Below are 16,498 nucleotides of genomic sequence, written 5' to 3'. Positions count from 1 at the left end.
GAATAAAAGAAATGAGACAGAAGATAGAGAAATTGTAAAAGGCATGACCGTAATTGTAAAGCTTTTCAGTTATGCACATGCAATAGACAACTGAGCACCATAAATCACAGGAAAATAATATACTGCCAATGGAATACCATTTTGTTCAACCTTGATTTAGTATTTAAATCCTGTAGATTGTGCAGTACAAAGAATCCGAGATACTTAACATTTTGAAATGTAAAACTCAGCCACATGAAATAAACATACTTCCGTTATCTTTTCTATTTTATGGAAAATGTACATAAAGGAGTGTCAGAAAGCCTTGGAGAAAGGAGTACATGCAGGGGCGGACTGACCATTTGGAAACTTTTAAAGCTGTTTGTGTTGCAGAAATTTCCCCCCACCTCTTGTACCCACTAATGATGGATGATAAATGGTGAGGAAAAATCCCAAAAATGAAGACACAAGAAGCAATTTAACTTCAACTAAAATTAGACATGTGCAGAATGAAAAAGTGTGTTATGTTTCGTTTTTGGTTTGTTTCAGTTCGTCAGATTACTCATTTGGTTGCATTCATAACAAAATATGTTTTGTTTAGTTTATTCTTTTTCAACGTGATTAAAATTTTTCCAATGGATTTGAAGTATTTCAATCGAATTAAAATCAAATTAAAATAAAATTCAATTAAAAAATATAGAATCGATCTAAATTCATTGTGAAGAATAACTGGTTCTAATTCTATTCGAAATTCAAATTTCGGAAGACTGTTATATTTTTTTATGATATACTAATATATTCAATTTTTTTCTATCCCATTCTATTATTTTCTATTCTATTGTTTTATTTTCTGTTCTATTCTTCTCTATTCTGTGCTTTTCTATTCTATTTAATTATATTGTTCATTTTCTATTCTATTCTATTCCTTTATTTTCTATTCTATTCCTTTAATTTCTATTTTGCTCTATTCTGTTCTGTTTTACTCTTTTCTTTTCCATTCTATTGTATTCAGTGTTATTCTATTCTTTTTTAACTTCAGATATCAGGAGATGGCTATGTTCTTTCTATTTTATTCTATTATATTTAGATCTATTCTTTTTTTTCTATTCTGTTCTATTTTCTTTTTCTTTTCTTTTCGTTATATTCTTTTCTCTTCTCTTCTTCTATATTTTCTTCTGTTTTATCCCATTCTATACTTTTCGAAATTCGAATTTCGGAAGACAGCTATATTCTAGATTGTAAGCTCTAACAAGCAGGGCCCTCTGTTTCCTCTTGTACCAAATTGTATTGTAACTGTTATGTCTACCTTCATTTTGTAAAGTGTTGCGCAAGCTGTTGGCGCTATATAAATCCTGTATAATAATAATAGTAATAATATATTCTAACACTGATACACATAGTCTTTGAAGGACATCAGCAATAGTCAGCAATATCTTTGTATTTGAAATTTGTTTTAGAATTCGATTCGAATTCAGTTCAAACTGCAGACAAAATTTTGTTGCTATTTTGGATTTGTTTAAATTCATTGCTGATGTAATTAAAAAATTTGGATACATCTGAATCTCCGAATACCAAAATGTAGTCAGAATTTTAATTCGGAACAAAATGAACCGCACGTCTAATTAAAATCACCCCCTGCGTGCACAAATACACACACACACACAACTGGAATCCCTCTTTAATGTCTAAATACAGCTTTTTTTTAAAATTAATTTTAATAAAAAAACATGTCTCTCTGCAATGCTAACTTTATCTCGGGGACTGTCATCTGTAGACTCATTGTTGCAAGGTCTGTATATGGGGCTATATGACACAAAGCTAAGGGACCCTGAACACACCCCCTTATGGTACACCATCAAGCCACCCTGAAATTATGATAAAGAGATTAATCTGATTATCAAATAAAATATAACACAGGCTTGAGGTAATAAGTAGTTCACTCTTGTGTCATAAACCTTCCAGGACCTTTTAAAGTAGCTAAAATAAAGAAGGAAAGAATGTTTTATGATATGGCCACCTGGGAACATATGTCATAAGTTATCCTGTGTTTGTTGTCTATCCCATGCTTGGCGATCTATTCCAAAACAGTCATACTGACAAAGCTGCTAATGTCTGTGAACACTGTTGACCAATCATGTAAGTGCTTTCTAAATGCTATAACAGCTCTGTAAGAATGCGATCGGGGGGGGGGGGGGATACCCATGTATGTTTGAACAAACATCTTTCTGTTCACTGTAAGACAAGTGGTCTTGACTGAAGTCCACAACACTTAACCCCGGTTCACATATATGCGGCCTTGCGGGCTGCATTTTGCGTTTTGAGAGCTTATTAATTTGAATGGACTCCCGTGCCCGAGACATGCAGGGAGGAAGTCCCTGCACTTCTATGGAAAACGCAGCCTGCAAGGGAACCTCCGTTCCCTGTACGGTTCTGTTTTCCAGTGCGGGCTGTGTGCCATTAGAACTAATGGCACCCGCCCGTGGGTCTGCATTTCTCTGTGCGGGTGGTGCAGCTGCACGGATTTTTGTGTGGATCCGCCGCAGCAGCACCTGCACAGATGTAAACCTAGGGTCAAAGAGGAGTTCCAGTTCCCCCCAAAAAATTAAAAGTCAGCAGCTACAAATACTGTAATTGCTGACTTTTAGTTGTAGCCCCCTCCTAGTTAGGAGCTAGGATGTGTATACTTAGGTTAAGCATAGTTGTGTTTCTCTGCTTACCAGTGTGGTATTCTGCTTAACAGAGTGCTGTGAATATTTAGTCAGGTCTGCTCATGTTGCTCTGGTGCTCTTTGTTTGTTCTGCCCACCTTCAGGAAGCTATGAGAGCCTTCCAGAACATGGGTAAGGGGCTAGGTAAATGAACAGCATGAATATTGATACAGCCTAGGCCAATTGAAGGGGAAGGCAGATCCATTGCATGCTGGGAGTGGCATTTATGTTTTGGGAGCACATGGGTTTAGTGTCTTCCCTAGGAGAGGATTGAACAGTTAGGCTGGAGCCAGGTGGATCGACCTGAGGACCTGAAGATAGAGAGGGTGGCACTGGTTCTACAGTAAGCTGACTGAGGGGAGTTGTCTGCCAAAGCTCTGTTTGGTATCACTGGAGGGTTTTGCTTGAAAGATTGGAAGAAGCCAACCATTCTGTCCTTGGACCTTGTGAGTACTGACATTGAGGAACTTGGGGACTCTGTGTGCTTGATAGTCAGCGTGGGTCTGGAAAAAGGGAACACTGGCTAGTGTACTGAATAGTTTGTCTGATTGTTGCTACTGCAAAGGGATTTTGCTCAGCTATTTTACCTTTGCGCTGTCGCAGTCCATCGTAACTGGCTTATACCTGAGGAGCTAAGCCCTGTAACTACTACTATGCAAAAGGGACTTTTCTCACTCCTAAACTACTTGTTGCTACAAAGTAAAGAGAAGTCTGCTATCTGCTTCAACTAAGACTTCAAAAGTGCTCAACTAAGAGATCAGCTAGATGTCCTCCATGTGAATAGTTCTAATTTTGAAGTATCCTACTACAATTTCCTATCCCTAGCCCCATGTTCTACAATAAAACTCCAAAAACAAAACATCCCCTAGACTGGTCATTGAAGACAACTACTGGAAGTGTGTGTATTTGACTGAAGAAATACACTGTGCCTGTCTGCAGGGCGAAGTAAGGGGAAACTGGGACATCATACAAGCAGCTCCTTCAGGGGTAGCACTACATAATATAAGGACACTTACCTGTCCATGGATCCAGCACTGTCCTCACCTGAGCCAATTCTTGAATTGGCTTTAGGTCCAGGCGACAGCATTTTAACTAAGGGAAACCGGCAGTGAAGCCTTGTGGCACTGGTTTCCCACTGCGCATGAACGAGCCATGCTGCTTTTTGTGAATAGTCCCACAGTCTTTTGGGACTAGTCCCAGAAGGCTGCAGGGGAATAAGGGAGGGGGTGGCGAACTTCCACTCAGACTGCCTAGGCATTTGACCAGACGTGGGAGCCGGTACCTGTTAAAACCAGGTACACCCCCCCCCCAAAAAAAAAGTGCCAATTAAAGAGGAGGGGGAGGAGGAGAACAAGTGGAAACTCCCCTTTTGGTTGAAGTATCTCCTTAAAGGAGAATGTTGCAGAGAACATTTCCATGTTATTACATAAACTCTGTTCCCTGTAAAATTCTGGACCATTCACTGCTGGGAGAAAAATACTCAGAATGACAATCCTTGAAAAAACACATGAATAGTCAATTTGTTTTTTTTTTTCATTTGAGTATACCTACCTTTTATTAAGGTATTTGAGTAAGTGTGAATAGATTCAGGCACCTTCAATTACATTATCAGATACGAATGAGAAGAGGCCCTTAGAAAAGGTCTTTAGAAATGACATTTGGTTTTCCTAAAAGTATTGTTTATACAACATATAACTCAGTTTTCTTTTGGATGACCTACTTACATGTGTATTTTATTCACAGCATACTGGTTTATACCCAATTGTTGCCAAAAGTTTACGACGTATAGCCGAAGGAAAGGACCCAACAGACTGGCACATACACACATGTGGGCTGGCGAACATGTTTGCCTACCATACATTGGGTTATGACGATCTGGATGAGCTGCAGAAAGAGCCTCAGCCTTTAATATTTGTTATTGAACTCTTGAAGGTAAATTAATTCATACAACTTTGAACTTTGGTATAAAGGATTGGCTCCCTAAATTTCTACATTAGGACAGCATCATGTGCAATTATCTATTTGTATTCAAAGTATATTTGAACCTTCACCTTGTAAAACAAACCATTCTAGAAATGAAACACAAAACATTTTGTATAGATATAAAAAAACATTATAAATACCTTTTTCCATTTTTATAAGTGATCACATTCCCTCTGTTCATAGCTGCATAAGGAGCTCACAGAGTTAGGGAAGGAGAAACAGCAGCATATTAGTCTTCCCAGTGAATGGCTGCGCAGAAGGGTGGGGGGGTTGGGGCGTGTCAGCACAAGCCTGGTCATTGGAGGAAAGCAGTCTGAGTTTCCTGCACAGCTAGAAAACTGACCATGTGGTACTCATGCCTAGTGTGGTCAGTTTTTAATAGGAAAGCAGAGGGATTTACTGGAACACCGGGGATTTCACACAAGGGAAGCAATACTAAGAGAACAGGATACATTATTCATACCATCAAGTACATGGTACAGCAGGCACATATCAGGAATATGTAATATTGGGTTTGCATACTCTTTAAAGTGTATCTATTGTCAAACTTTATTATCATATATTAATTTCCAGATTGTATTTCAATAATTTCTAGCCTACTCTCATTGTTCTGATTGATCTTTAACTTACATTGTTAAGACCCACACACATTTACTTTCTTCCATGACACACATTCACTATGCCCTGTGAGTAGACATTGCTTTGTCACACATTTCACAGAGCCTGCCTTCTGAACTATAGAGGTGCTGAGAGAAGGAGTTTCGGGAGTCGGAGTCAGTACAGGAATCACTGATTTCAGGTAGCAAGGTACCATGGGATATGTAGTCCTTAGAAACTCCCAGTAAACAGCAGAAGAGAAGCTGCAAAGCATGCAGGGAATCTATGAAGTTGTGGAAAGAGATAGCCAGCAGACAGGCAGGACTCACAACATAAAAGGAACATTTTCAAGCAAGTCTTATATTAGATTGTCAAAAATACCTTTGTATTGTTATTACATGCTGATGTTATAAAGTGAAAGTGTGTGCTGTGACTATAGATCTTTACTTATTGAACTCATTTTTTTGAACATTAATATATATGTTTCATTTTAGTGAAAAAAATGTTTTTATCAAGATGTTCCAAATGGACACTTAATTGACAATTGCTACCTTTGCAAATGTTGACAGCCATTGATAAAATATTGCCCCTGACCATATCAGAGTAGATGGGGTTACAGTAAACGGCTCTAGTATGAAAACAATTATTTTCCATTTTCATAGCCAATGTTGCTTATTGTAGGTTGGAATGGCAGTACATTTTTAAATAAATTATAAGATATCTTCCTGCGCCTAGTGAGACACTCTACTACAGGTACTATCCTGCTGCTGTGCAATGTGAACAACACAAATATATGAAAAAATAAAATAACAGCGCAAAACATAGACCTCTACATAAAATCAAAAAAGTGCAAAAAAAAAAAAAAAAAAAAATTTTTTGTAAAACAAAATACAATTTAAATGGTGCAGTCCATCAAATTCTTATATAAATAGTGAAATCCATCAAAATGAAACAAAAGTTCAAAAATATTCAAAAATATATGTGCAAAAAAAGAAAAAAAGAGAAAGAAATCTTTTCACATTCTTCTTGTAAAGAAACTTCCACCTTCCACCCGTGAAAACCAATATCAAATGCACTCACCAGATATAGGTGAATAAAACGCCTTTTAGGAATTTTATGGGATCCTACACCCTCTTTCGTATCCACTCTATAGGAATCTTCTCCTCCAACATGGGCTCCACCATCCGACCAGGGAGAAAAAAATCTCAAATAGTGTGATATTGTAAGACACCATTTCATATGTGAAATCAAGGATTAAGGCCACTCACATTAATTTCACTTTAAAAAGGCATATTTATTAAGGCAAGCTTCTCTCCAGATGAACAGTAGATGCAAGGTAACCTCTCACAGAATCTCACATCACAGTCCCAGGTTCCCAGGGAACCTGGGACTGTGATGTGAGATTCTGTGAGAGGTTACCTTGCATCTACTGTTCATCTGGAGAGAAGCTTGCCTTAATAAATATGCCTTTTTAAAGTGAAATTAATGTGAGTGGCCTTAATCCTTGATTTCACATATGAAATGGTGTCTTACAATATCACACTATTTGAGATTTTTTTCTCCCTGGTCGGATGGTGGAGCCCATGTTGGAGGAGAAGATTCCTATAGAGTGGATACGAAAGAGGGTGTAGGATCCCATAAAATTCCTAAAAGGCGTTTTATTCACCTATATCTGGTGAGTGCATTTGATATTGGTTTTCACGGGTGGAAGGTGGAAGTTTCTTTACAAGAAGAATGTGAAAAGATTTCTTTCTCTTTTTTTCTTTTTTTGCACATATATTTTTGAATATTTTTGAACTTTTGTTTCATTTTGATGGATTTCACTATTTATATAAGAATTTGATGGACTGCACCATTTAAATTGTATTTTGTTTTACAAAAAATTTTTTTTTTTTTTTTTGCACTTTTTTGATTTTATGTAGAGGTCTATGTTTTGCGCTGTTATTTTATTTTTTCACATTTTTAAATAAAGCTCAGTTTAGCTAGATAGACCTGTCTGTCAAGTTTTATTGCTTTACATGACCCCATTTGGGAGATGTCAATATACTTCCTGTCCCTGTAGAAGCAGGACAAGAAATGACGGGAGCTGTCACTGCAGGCAGCAATACAATGACAGACAGAAGTTGTAACCTTTCCTCGTTTTTACTAACTAAATATTTTCTTACATCATTGTGCCACCAGAGAGATTTCCCATAAAAAAAAATCCCAAATTGGAGCACAGATTAAAACTTAAAAATAAAACTTGTACTTATACAGTAACTAACAATAACACTGATCTGTTAAAGTATTACTAAAGTCAATTTATTTTTTAAATTAAAATAACAAACATGTTATACTAGCCTGCTCTACGCAGTTGTTTTGCACAGAGTGGCCCTTATCCTCCTCTTTTTGAGCCCTCCACCGGAGATCTTGGCTCCTCCTGTTCTTTGTGTGTCCCCATAGCAAACAGCTGCTATTGGGGCACACAGTGTCTGTTCACTCCCAAGCTGTGTGTCTGTGGAGTCGCGCTCCATAGACATACACAGGGGGACTTAGCCCTGTCCCCACTTCCTCCTCACTGAATTTGATTGACAGCAGCCAGAGCCAATAGCTCTGCTGCTGTTTGGGTCCCTGGTTGAAGAGGAAGAGAGGGGAGGAGAGATGCAGCCATGCACAGCACTGGATAATATATTTCCCCTCTTTTCCCCTTCACACAGGGAAGGGGGAGGACATAGAAATAAAAAATGTTTTTATACTTTATATATGAGCCATATTTTCTCAGTACAGTAAGTTACAGGGTACATGCTGATAGGAGGAGAGTTCACTGTGACAGTGTGTGCTGGTTCCTCCATTGTCCAAACAGCAGGCTATTTGATATCACCCTCCTGGCTGTGCTGTACCCCAAAGTCACACATACATACCAACATAATGCATATGCTGTATACTGTACCTTATGTATCTATGAAATGTAAGCAATAGCCCATGTAAATATTATAAATGTATTCAAAATATTATAAATGTATATAAAATGAACAGAAAATATATTAATGCAATATTTTGATATGAAAGATAAAACACCGAGCTGCATTAACATTTTGGGGAATTTGTATATGAGGGAGTAATGGATGGTACAGCTCTAGGAAAGAAATTTTACATCAATCTGTCTGTGATTTAATCTATTTTTATCTCTCTCTCTCTATCTCCCTCTCTCTCTGTCTGTCTATCTATCTATCCGTCTATCTCTCCTGCAACAAGTCCTTCATTTGTGAAAGCCTCATTTTGTGTGGTAGGTCGAATCCCCCAGCATGTATAAAAGAGAGACCTGGGCCCTGAGCAACGATGAAAAGCTGAAAGTCGTCCCAGTCTTGCATGGGGAAGGAAACAGACTATTTAAACTTGGACGCTATGAAGATGCAACCAATAAATACAGAGAAGCTGTTATTTGTCTAAAAAATATACAAACTAAGGTATTTCATTTTAATATGTAGTCACTTTGACTGTGGAATTTTTCTGATCACTGTGTTCACAAACTGCTTAAGGCTACCTTCACAGGGCAGTAAAAAATGCATTCAAAAATGTTTTGTTTACAGATCTGAATGCAGCTGCATAGTTTTCAGAAGAGACATACAGACAGATGCGTAAACATATGCTGCGTTCAGATCTGTAACACAAACTCCAAAAAATATGGGTGTAAACTCATGTATACATGTACTAGATGCAAAAAATGCAAAAAAGGAGGATTTTGAACTACAATGTTTTCACATTTAAAAACAGATCTAAAAGCAAGTCTTTTACTGATCATTTAAGCAGGAAAAAATTGTTACACGGAAAACTTGCCTATATGATGAGTAAAAGTTTTACAACTGTGTGAATGTAACCTAAAATTCTAGGTTGTCCCCTCCCCAACCTCTCTCAGCATTCTTCCTGCCCTGAGTTTTTATGTGTGTTATCATACGTACAGTGCCACTCCCATAGGAAGAGGCTTTCCATGATAGAGCATAAAGAAGAGGAGGAGTGTAAAGCACTAACGGGAGACCCCAGTAGAACAGAATCAGGACCAATCTGGACAAACATTCAAGGAATGTTTTATAAATAGAACCTTATGTGTATAAATTTAAAGTTAAAACAGAAAACACAACTAAATACACAGAATATACAAGAAAATGGATATACACCCCCCCCCAGGTGAATAAGTATGAGGTACATTAGTACACCTTGTTACTCATTCCCCCCAAAAAATAAAAGAGCAAATAATAAGTGTAACAGAACAGAACCCCGTCTGCACTTGGGTACTTCCGTTAGGATACCGCTTCCCTGTCCGAAAACTGACCACAGACACTACAGCAGAACATACAAGACTAGAGGACACCAGTCTTGAAGTCAACCAGGAAATAGACTACTTTATTTTAACACAGATACAAGATACAAGATTCAAGGGAACAATACCCCCTCCCTGCATAATGACACAGGGCAGGGCAATCTACCATTAGTAACAAGAGACACACCAACAGACAGTCCCATCAGGAGGGAGGGCTGGTGGAAACACCCCCCACCAAGCCAGTACACAAACACATACATCCCATAATAGTTTTCTCCCAAGAAAGAAACACAATAGAACAATGGGATGCAACCACGTGGCATTAAACAATCAACAACCCCCCACCCCAATATTAGTACAGATCACCCTGTACCACTAACAGGCACAGGGTGACTTACACATAATAGGGATATGGGGAGCTGAGACAGGGGTCTCCCCACCTCTCCAAAGTGAGCTGTGTTCCATGGGCCCACCACCCAAAGTCCTGTCACATATCTCCCCTTTCAGCACGAGACTAACGCAGGAGGAAACCCCAGACGGGTGGACTCTGAAGTTAGTCTATACTTCCAGTCCCCCAATGCCAGCACCCACACAGTTCCCCAAACAAATTGTCCCACACAAAGCATTACTCACCCAGCCAGCCTCTACCTCTCTCGTGGAACATACCTGCCACTGGGGAGGAGTACGGACTGGTACTTCTCCCTGAAGTCCTCTCAGCCGCTGGAGAGAAGACAGGGTGGCTGGGCTGACTCCATCATGCTGTTGGGGATCTGGGCCGACTGCCCCGCATCCTTGGGGTATCCAGGTGGTGACTGTAGTCTCATCCACTTTGACTTGATGGACATCCCCTAGTGTTCGCTAAGTAAGGCTGACATCCTCCTGTCCCAATGCCAGACCCTTTTCTGCGGTTGTGTCAGTGGAAACCGAAGTCCCATCCACGGACATCAGCTCCAGTTGTGAGGTGCCGATTGCATCCTCTTCCTATAGCTCCTGCGGTGCTGATTGTTGTGGGCAGAGGTCAACAACACCATGCCCTGATTCCAGCTCTTCTGGTGGAGGAGCATCGGCTGATTTCTCCTCAGCAGAAACGTCAATCAAATCCCCAGTCTCTGGAACTGGTGTCTGGGGATAGGGGTTCACCATGTCCTGTGCATGGAACCCAGAAAATGTTACCAATGCTGGGCAGAGTTCAGTAATGTTTGGCCCTGTTGCCAGCTCTTCTGCTGGAGGCTCAACAGGTTGTTTTTCCTCAGCAGAGAAGTCTATCAAATCCCTAGTCTCTGGAATTTCCACTACCAATTCTTGGGCATGCTGCTGAACATGTTTTAGCAGTTGCCTGTATACCCTTTCCAGATGCTGTTCTTTCATCAGCAGGTATTCCAGATCTGGTTCAAGCTCTGAGACCTCTGTGAGACCAAACATAGTCTCTCTGTCTTCTCGCAGGTCCTCAAGGGTAGGTTCTTCATCGCCAAACACAAAATGATCTCTAAGGCTCTCCTACAGAAATCCAGGGCCACCAAAGTCATATCCCTCCAGAGAGCATTCTGTTGTCACCCCTAAATATTTCTGCTCTGCGTACCATTGCAGAGCCCAATATTGGTTGTCCAGCTCTATCTCCTGCTGGACCTGCCTGTCCAACTCAGTCACCCATTGCTCCTGGGGTCGCTCTCCCAGGAATGGCATCCGTAACTTCCAATGGTTCCTGGCCCGTTCCCCTGGGGTTGGATAGCACTTGCCCTTGTACATACCAGCAACATGGAGGGCTCCACTCTAAAGCACCACCCAAATCCACTGCCTGAGCTCCATATACTCATCCACAGACACAGTCCTGGGGTAAGTTGCAGGAACGATCCGCAGCAGCCCCGGGAACTCTGATGCCAGGTCCATATCTCCACTGGGGTGACCGACATCTACTTTCCTGATCTTGAATCCCGGTGGTGGTTTGGACGTGTTCACAGCCAGGAAGCACAATCCCACCGCTTGCCACCAATGTAACGGAATCAACCCCATCTACGCTTGGGTACTTCCATTAAGATACCGCTTCCATGTCCGAACACCGACCACAGACACCACTGCAGACCATACAATACTAGAGGACACCAGTCTTGAAGTCAACCAGGAAATAGACTACTTTATTTTAACACAGATACAAGATATATACATTCAAGGGAACAATCCCCCCTCCCTGCATAATGACACAGGGCAGGGCAATCTACCTTTAGTAACAAGAGACACACCAACAGACAATCCCATCAGGAGGGAGGGCTGGTGGAAACACCCCCCACCAAGCCAATACACAAACACATACATCCCATAATAGTTTTCTCCCAAGCAAGACACACAATAGAACAATGGGATGCAACCATGTGGCATTAAACAACAACCCTCCACCCCAATATTTGTACAGATCACCCTGTACCCCTAACAGGCACAGGGTGACTTACACATAATAGGGATATGGGGAGCTAAGGCAGGGGTCTCCCCACCTCTTCAAAGTGAGCTTTGTTCCAAGGGCCCCCCACCCAAAGTGACTCCCATCACAAAAAGTCTTTTATTAGAAAAAAAAAGGAATCTGATATTTTGTGGTGGTAGCACTACCGTCACATATTTACAGATCTCCCCCAGCTTCTATTTGTAAAACAAACAGTCCAAGGATCTTGGGTGGTGTCATTGACCAAATATGGTCATCACTATATTTGGTTGGTGACGTCGTTCAGCATCCTTGACCTGTTTGTTTACAAACAGAAGTTGGTGGGGATCTGTCATTTAGTAGTGGTACTGAGTGGAGAAAAACAAACAGAGGGTGCACCTGCAGTTGGCTCTGAGGAAGAGGCAAGTCCTTGAAATGCGTCAGCTTGTTGGAGGTCCAGAGTTCCCATTACAGACGAACATGTAGTGTGGATTGGACAGAGCTGTTTTTTCACAATGCGCCTTTGACTGTTTTGTCATTCTGTGAGTACAATACCTACTTTTATCATTTAATAAACACATTTTTAAGGTAATGCACTAGGCCGGTGCGCCCTCTTTTTGTGTTTCTCCACTCAGTATACTTGGACTTCCTGGTCATTTGAGGGCAGCAAGACAGGCATATCCCAGGAATTTGTGATGTGATCCTGTCTATACAGAGTCCATCCCTAAGCGCAGGAGTATTTAGGTTTGCCATTTCTTTACTGCTATTTAGTGGTGGTAGTCTGACTTACAGCCAGGGGTTCCTGTGGGAGAACTGGCCAAATATGACCATTTTCATCACCTGTTAGACAAAATGAGAACAGGCTGGTTTCTGGTTGGTCTTATATTCAACCAAAATCTTAAACTCATCCATATTTAGCACCAACAATCTTAATAGCCATCATAGAAAAGCCACACAAGTTTTCACTAGATGCCACAAAGATCAACATTCTTGAATAAACAAAACTCTGGAAGGCCCAGGGTTTTATTCAGTCTGATAGAATCTTTGATATACTAATTTTTGCTTCCAGGAAAAGCCATGGGAGGTGCCTTGGATGAAACTGGAAAAGATGATTAACACTTTGATTCTGAACTATTGTCAGTGCCTACTCCGCATGGAGGAATTTTATGAGGTTCTGGAACACACAGCTGACCTGATCCAACACCACCCAGGTATATTCATAGTACTGACACCCTAAAACAGAGGCAAAAAAGTGAATACACCATGCAATGATATACAGTATGTTAATAGTTTTAACCAGCAAAAGAGTTTTAATTCCCTTTAGCCAGTGTTGTAATCATGGCACACCTGCCAGAAAGCAAAGCTAGATCTGTAATCTCCTTAATCATCCTCTTCATCATATTAATAAGTATATTCATTGTATATATATACAAACAAAGAAACTCTGATGGCTCAGAGTCCCAATCTTTATTCTACTGTAGAAAGGATTACAGGAGTCCAGCTGCAAGCTAGTGTCTGCTACTGGAGTTCACCTTGGCATTCAGCTTTAATGCTTGGTGACTTGTAGGGAAGAAAGAAGCACAATTATCTTTGTTTGGCAGAGGTATATACAGTACAGGGAATATGGCACTGCCTCACTTGGGCTTGGGATGACCCCAGCATTTGTGACTTTATAGATAAGTGACTTTCAAGTGTAAAGTGGTTACTCTTCTTTTGTTTTAAACACTTTGGATTTGTCGACTCGTTTTGTTGAATTATTTTGGCATGAAACCCCAGACTCCATTGAAATGCCTTATATTAATATGCATGCAACACTGCAATGAAAAGGAGCCTCAGGGTGTAGTGGATCTTTATGGCACTCATGGATCTTGGGACTGAATATACTATGTATAACATCAGGGGCGGACTGACCATTTGGAAACTCGGGCACTGCCTGAGGGCCCGAGGTCAGTAGGGGGCCCCACGAGATGCCCCTGGTACCTTTTTCATAGGCTTTTGTGAGTTTCGGCAAGGACTTGGGGGCCCCATGATCCCCTATTGCTCGGGGGCCCCATGAGTTGTCAGTCATATGACGCCCCTGTATAACATACATTCATCCACTTTATTAAGTACACCTGTTCAATTGCTTGTTAACACAAATTGCTAATCAGCCAATCACATGGCAGCAACTCAATGCATTTATGCATATACACGTGGTAAAGACGACTTCCTGAAGTTCAAACCGAGCATGAGAATGGGTAAGAAAGGAGACTGAAGTGACTTTGAATGTGACATGGTTGTTGGTGCCAGATGCTCTGGTCTGAGTATTTAAAATACTGCTGATCTACAGGGAATTTCATATACAACCATCTTTATGGTTTACAGAGAATGTTCCGAGAAAGAGAAAATATCTAGTGAGCGACAGTTGTGTGGACTTAAATACCTTGTTAATGTAAGAGGTCAGAGGAGAATGGGCAGACTGGTTGCTGCGACATTCAGATGGTAGGGTCCAGGGGCGGACTGACAACTCATGGGGCCCCCGGGCAATAGGGGATCATAGGGCCCCTGTGTCCTTGCCCCAACTGAAAAAAGGCTATGAAAAAGGTACCAGGGGCATCTCGTGGGGCCCCCTACTGACCCCGGGCCCTTGGGCAGTGCCCGAGTTTCCAAATGGTCAGTCCACCCCTGGTAGGGTCAGAATTTGGTATAAACAACATGAAAGCATGGATCCATCCTGCCTTGTATCAATGGTTCAGGCTGGTGGTGGTGTAATGGTGTGGGGGATATTTTATTGGCACTAGCAAGGTGTACCTAATATAGTGGCTGGAGAGTGTATAATTCATTAAAATACTGAGGGGTTACATGTAAACAAAAAGATCTGGAATCGGTCTTTATGTAATGCTCGTAATGCAGGCTCATTTTCACCTATTCATCCTCCAGCATAAAAACAAAAACTTTAACTGACTGTAAACATCTAAAAATAAAACAGGAGAAAACATCAATTTCTTTGAACATTATGATTACTCTGTGCCATATGCAGGCGTAGAAAATAACATGTGTTAGCAAGAAAACAGTGTGCTAACCATCAGTCCTGTCTGTTGTTTGCCACTATTCTTGGATTGAAGCCAGAGCAAAGATAAGATTATAGAGATGGAGATGCTGCAGAATGACTGCAGATGAGGAAAGAGCTCCGGGCTGCTGTCTTTTCATTTCCTTTCATAGGTCAGAGGGTGACACTACTTGTGCTCCCATTTGGTATAGATTCGAAGCTTCACCCAGCTTATAGTTCCACTTGCATTGATTTCCACCTCCCTACTTATTGTTTTTGCATCATGTATGCATTGTGAATCTTCTCTCCTTGTTAACAATATTATCCCTCTCTGCTATTTCAGGTTAAATTGTCTCTCTTACTTCAGTTTTCGGTACAGACATATTCATTTGCTTAGATCTCTCAGGACATTTTGATCTCCGAGACCCTAATAAAACCTGACATAGGAGAACTTGTTAGTCAATGAGACTAAAGCAAATGTGGAGGGGGCTCTAACCTTTAGCTCCACTGCAAAGACAGCACAAAAATTCAATCTATTACTAGATGTCTAAGTTGGTTTGTTGGTATTATTTATGTCTTAACTCCTATTAACAGGCTAAGAAGACGAATTAAGGAAAAGATATACACTGCTTAGAAATTGGACTTACTAGTGTTCTATGGGAAAATAGTTATTTTATTTCCTGCTGAGCTTTTAAAGTGTTATGATTAATGACTAGTACATATGATGAGAAAATCGGACAAAAAAAAAATCGCTTTTGGAGGGATCGTACTATAATCTGATCTATAGTACACAGATTTTGAGAGCTGATTGTAGCAGTTCATGCAACAATATCCAAAGGGACAAGCATGACTATTTTTCTTGTTCTACACAAGAACAAATGATCATTACACAGTGGCTAAGTGGTTAGCACTTCCGCCTGGCAGTACTAGGGTCGTTGGTTCAAATCCCAACCACGGCACCACCTGCCTGGAGTTTGCATGTTCTCCCTGTGCCTGCGTGGGTTTCCTCCCACACTCCAAAGACTTGCCAGTAGGTTAATTAGATCCTGTCTAAATTAGCCCTAGTATGTGTATGTATGAATGTAAGTTAGGGATTTTAGATTGTACACCCCTTGAGGGTTAGGGACTGATGTGAATGTACAATATATATGTAAATTGACAGCGCTATATAAGTATCAGTAATAAATTACTGTATTTGTCCGAAAAACATCCAGTGACCAAAACTGAACTTGCTTGGAAACGAAAGAATAATTTATAATTCAATACAATACAATACATCACATCCAAATTTGTATTCTGTCCTATGAGAATTTTTGTAACTATAGTAACCTCTTCATTTTCAATATGAGACTAGCACGCACACTAGGTTCTCTCGTTCTGATAGGATGTCACATGACATCCTACCATTCTCACCGTGCATGCGCGGCTCAGGGAGCGCGCAGCGCGGCAATCGACGGTCTGCTGTGTCCCTCAGACACAGCGGATCACGGAAAGAGC

The 16,498-nt window shown here is 40.6% G+C and overlaps 1 protein-coding gene across 1 annotated transcript in view; it reads left to right on the top strand.

Annotated features, from left to right (window-relative positions):
• AIPL1 (AIP like 1 HSP90 co-chaperone) overlaps nucleotides 1-16,498 on the top strand; it is a 91,324-nt gene that overhangs the window by 58,678 nt on the left and 16,148 nt on the right. The window contains exons 3-5 of the mRNA XM_089683786.1: nucleotides 4,430-4,618; nucleotides 8,536-8,712; nucleotides 13,043-13,184. Of these exons, the coding sequence (XP_089539912.1) occupies nucleotides 4,430-4,618; nucleotides 8,536-8,712; nucleotides 13,043-13,184 (508 nt within the window). The remainder of the gene's footprint in view (nucleotides 1-4,429; nucleotides 4,619-8,535; nucleotides 8,713-13,042; nucleotides 13,185-16,498) is intronic.

The sequence above is a fragment of the Staurois parvus genome, unplaced genomic scaffold, assembly GCF_062004578.1.
Source record: "Staurois parvus isolate SC_StPar_1 unplaced genomic scaffold, SC_StPar_1.0 ptg000321l, whole genome shotgun sequence".
NCBI lineage: Eukaryota > Metazoa > Chordata > Amphibia > Anura > Ranidae > Staurois > Staurois parvus.
This window is presented reverse-complemented; position numbering and strand designations above follow the sequence as displayed.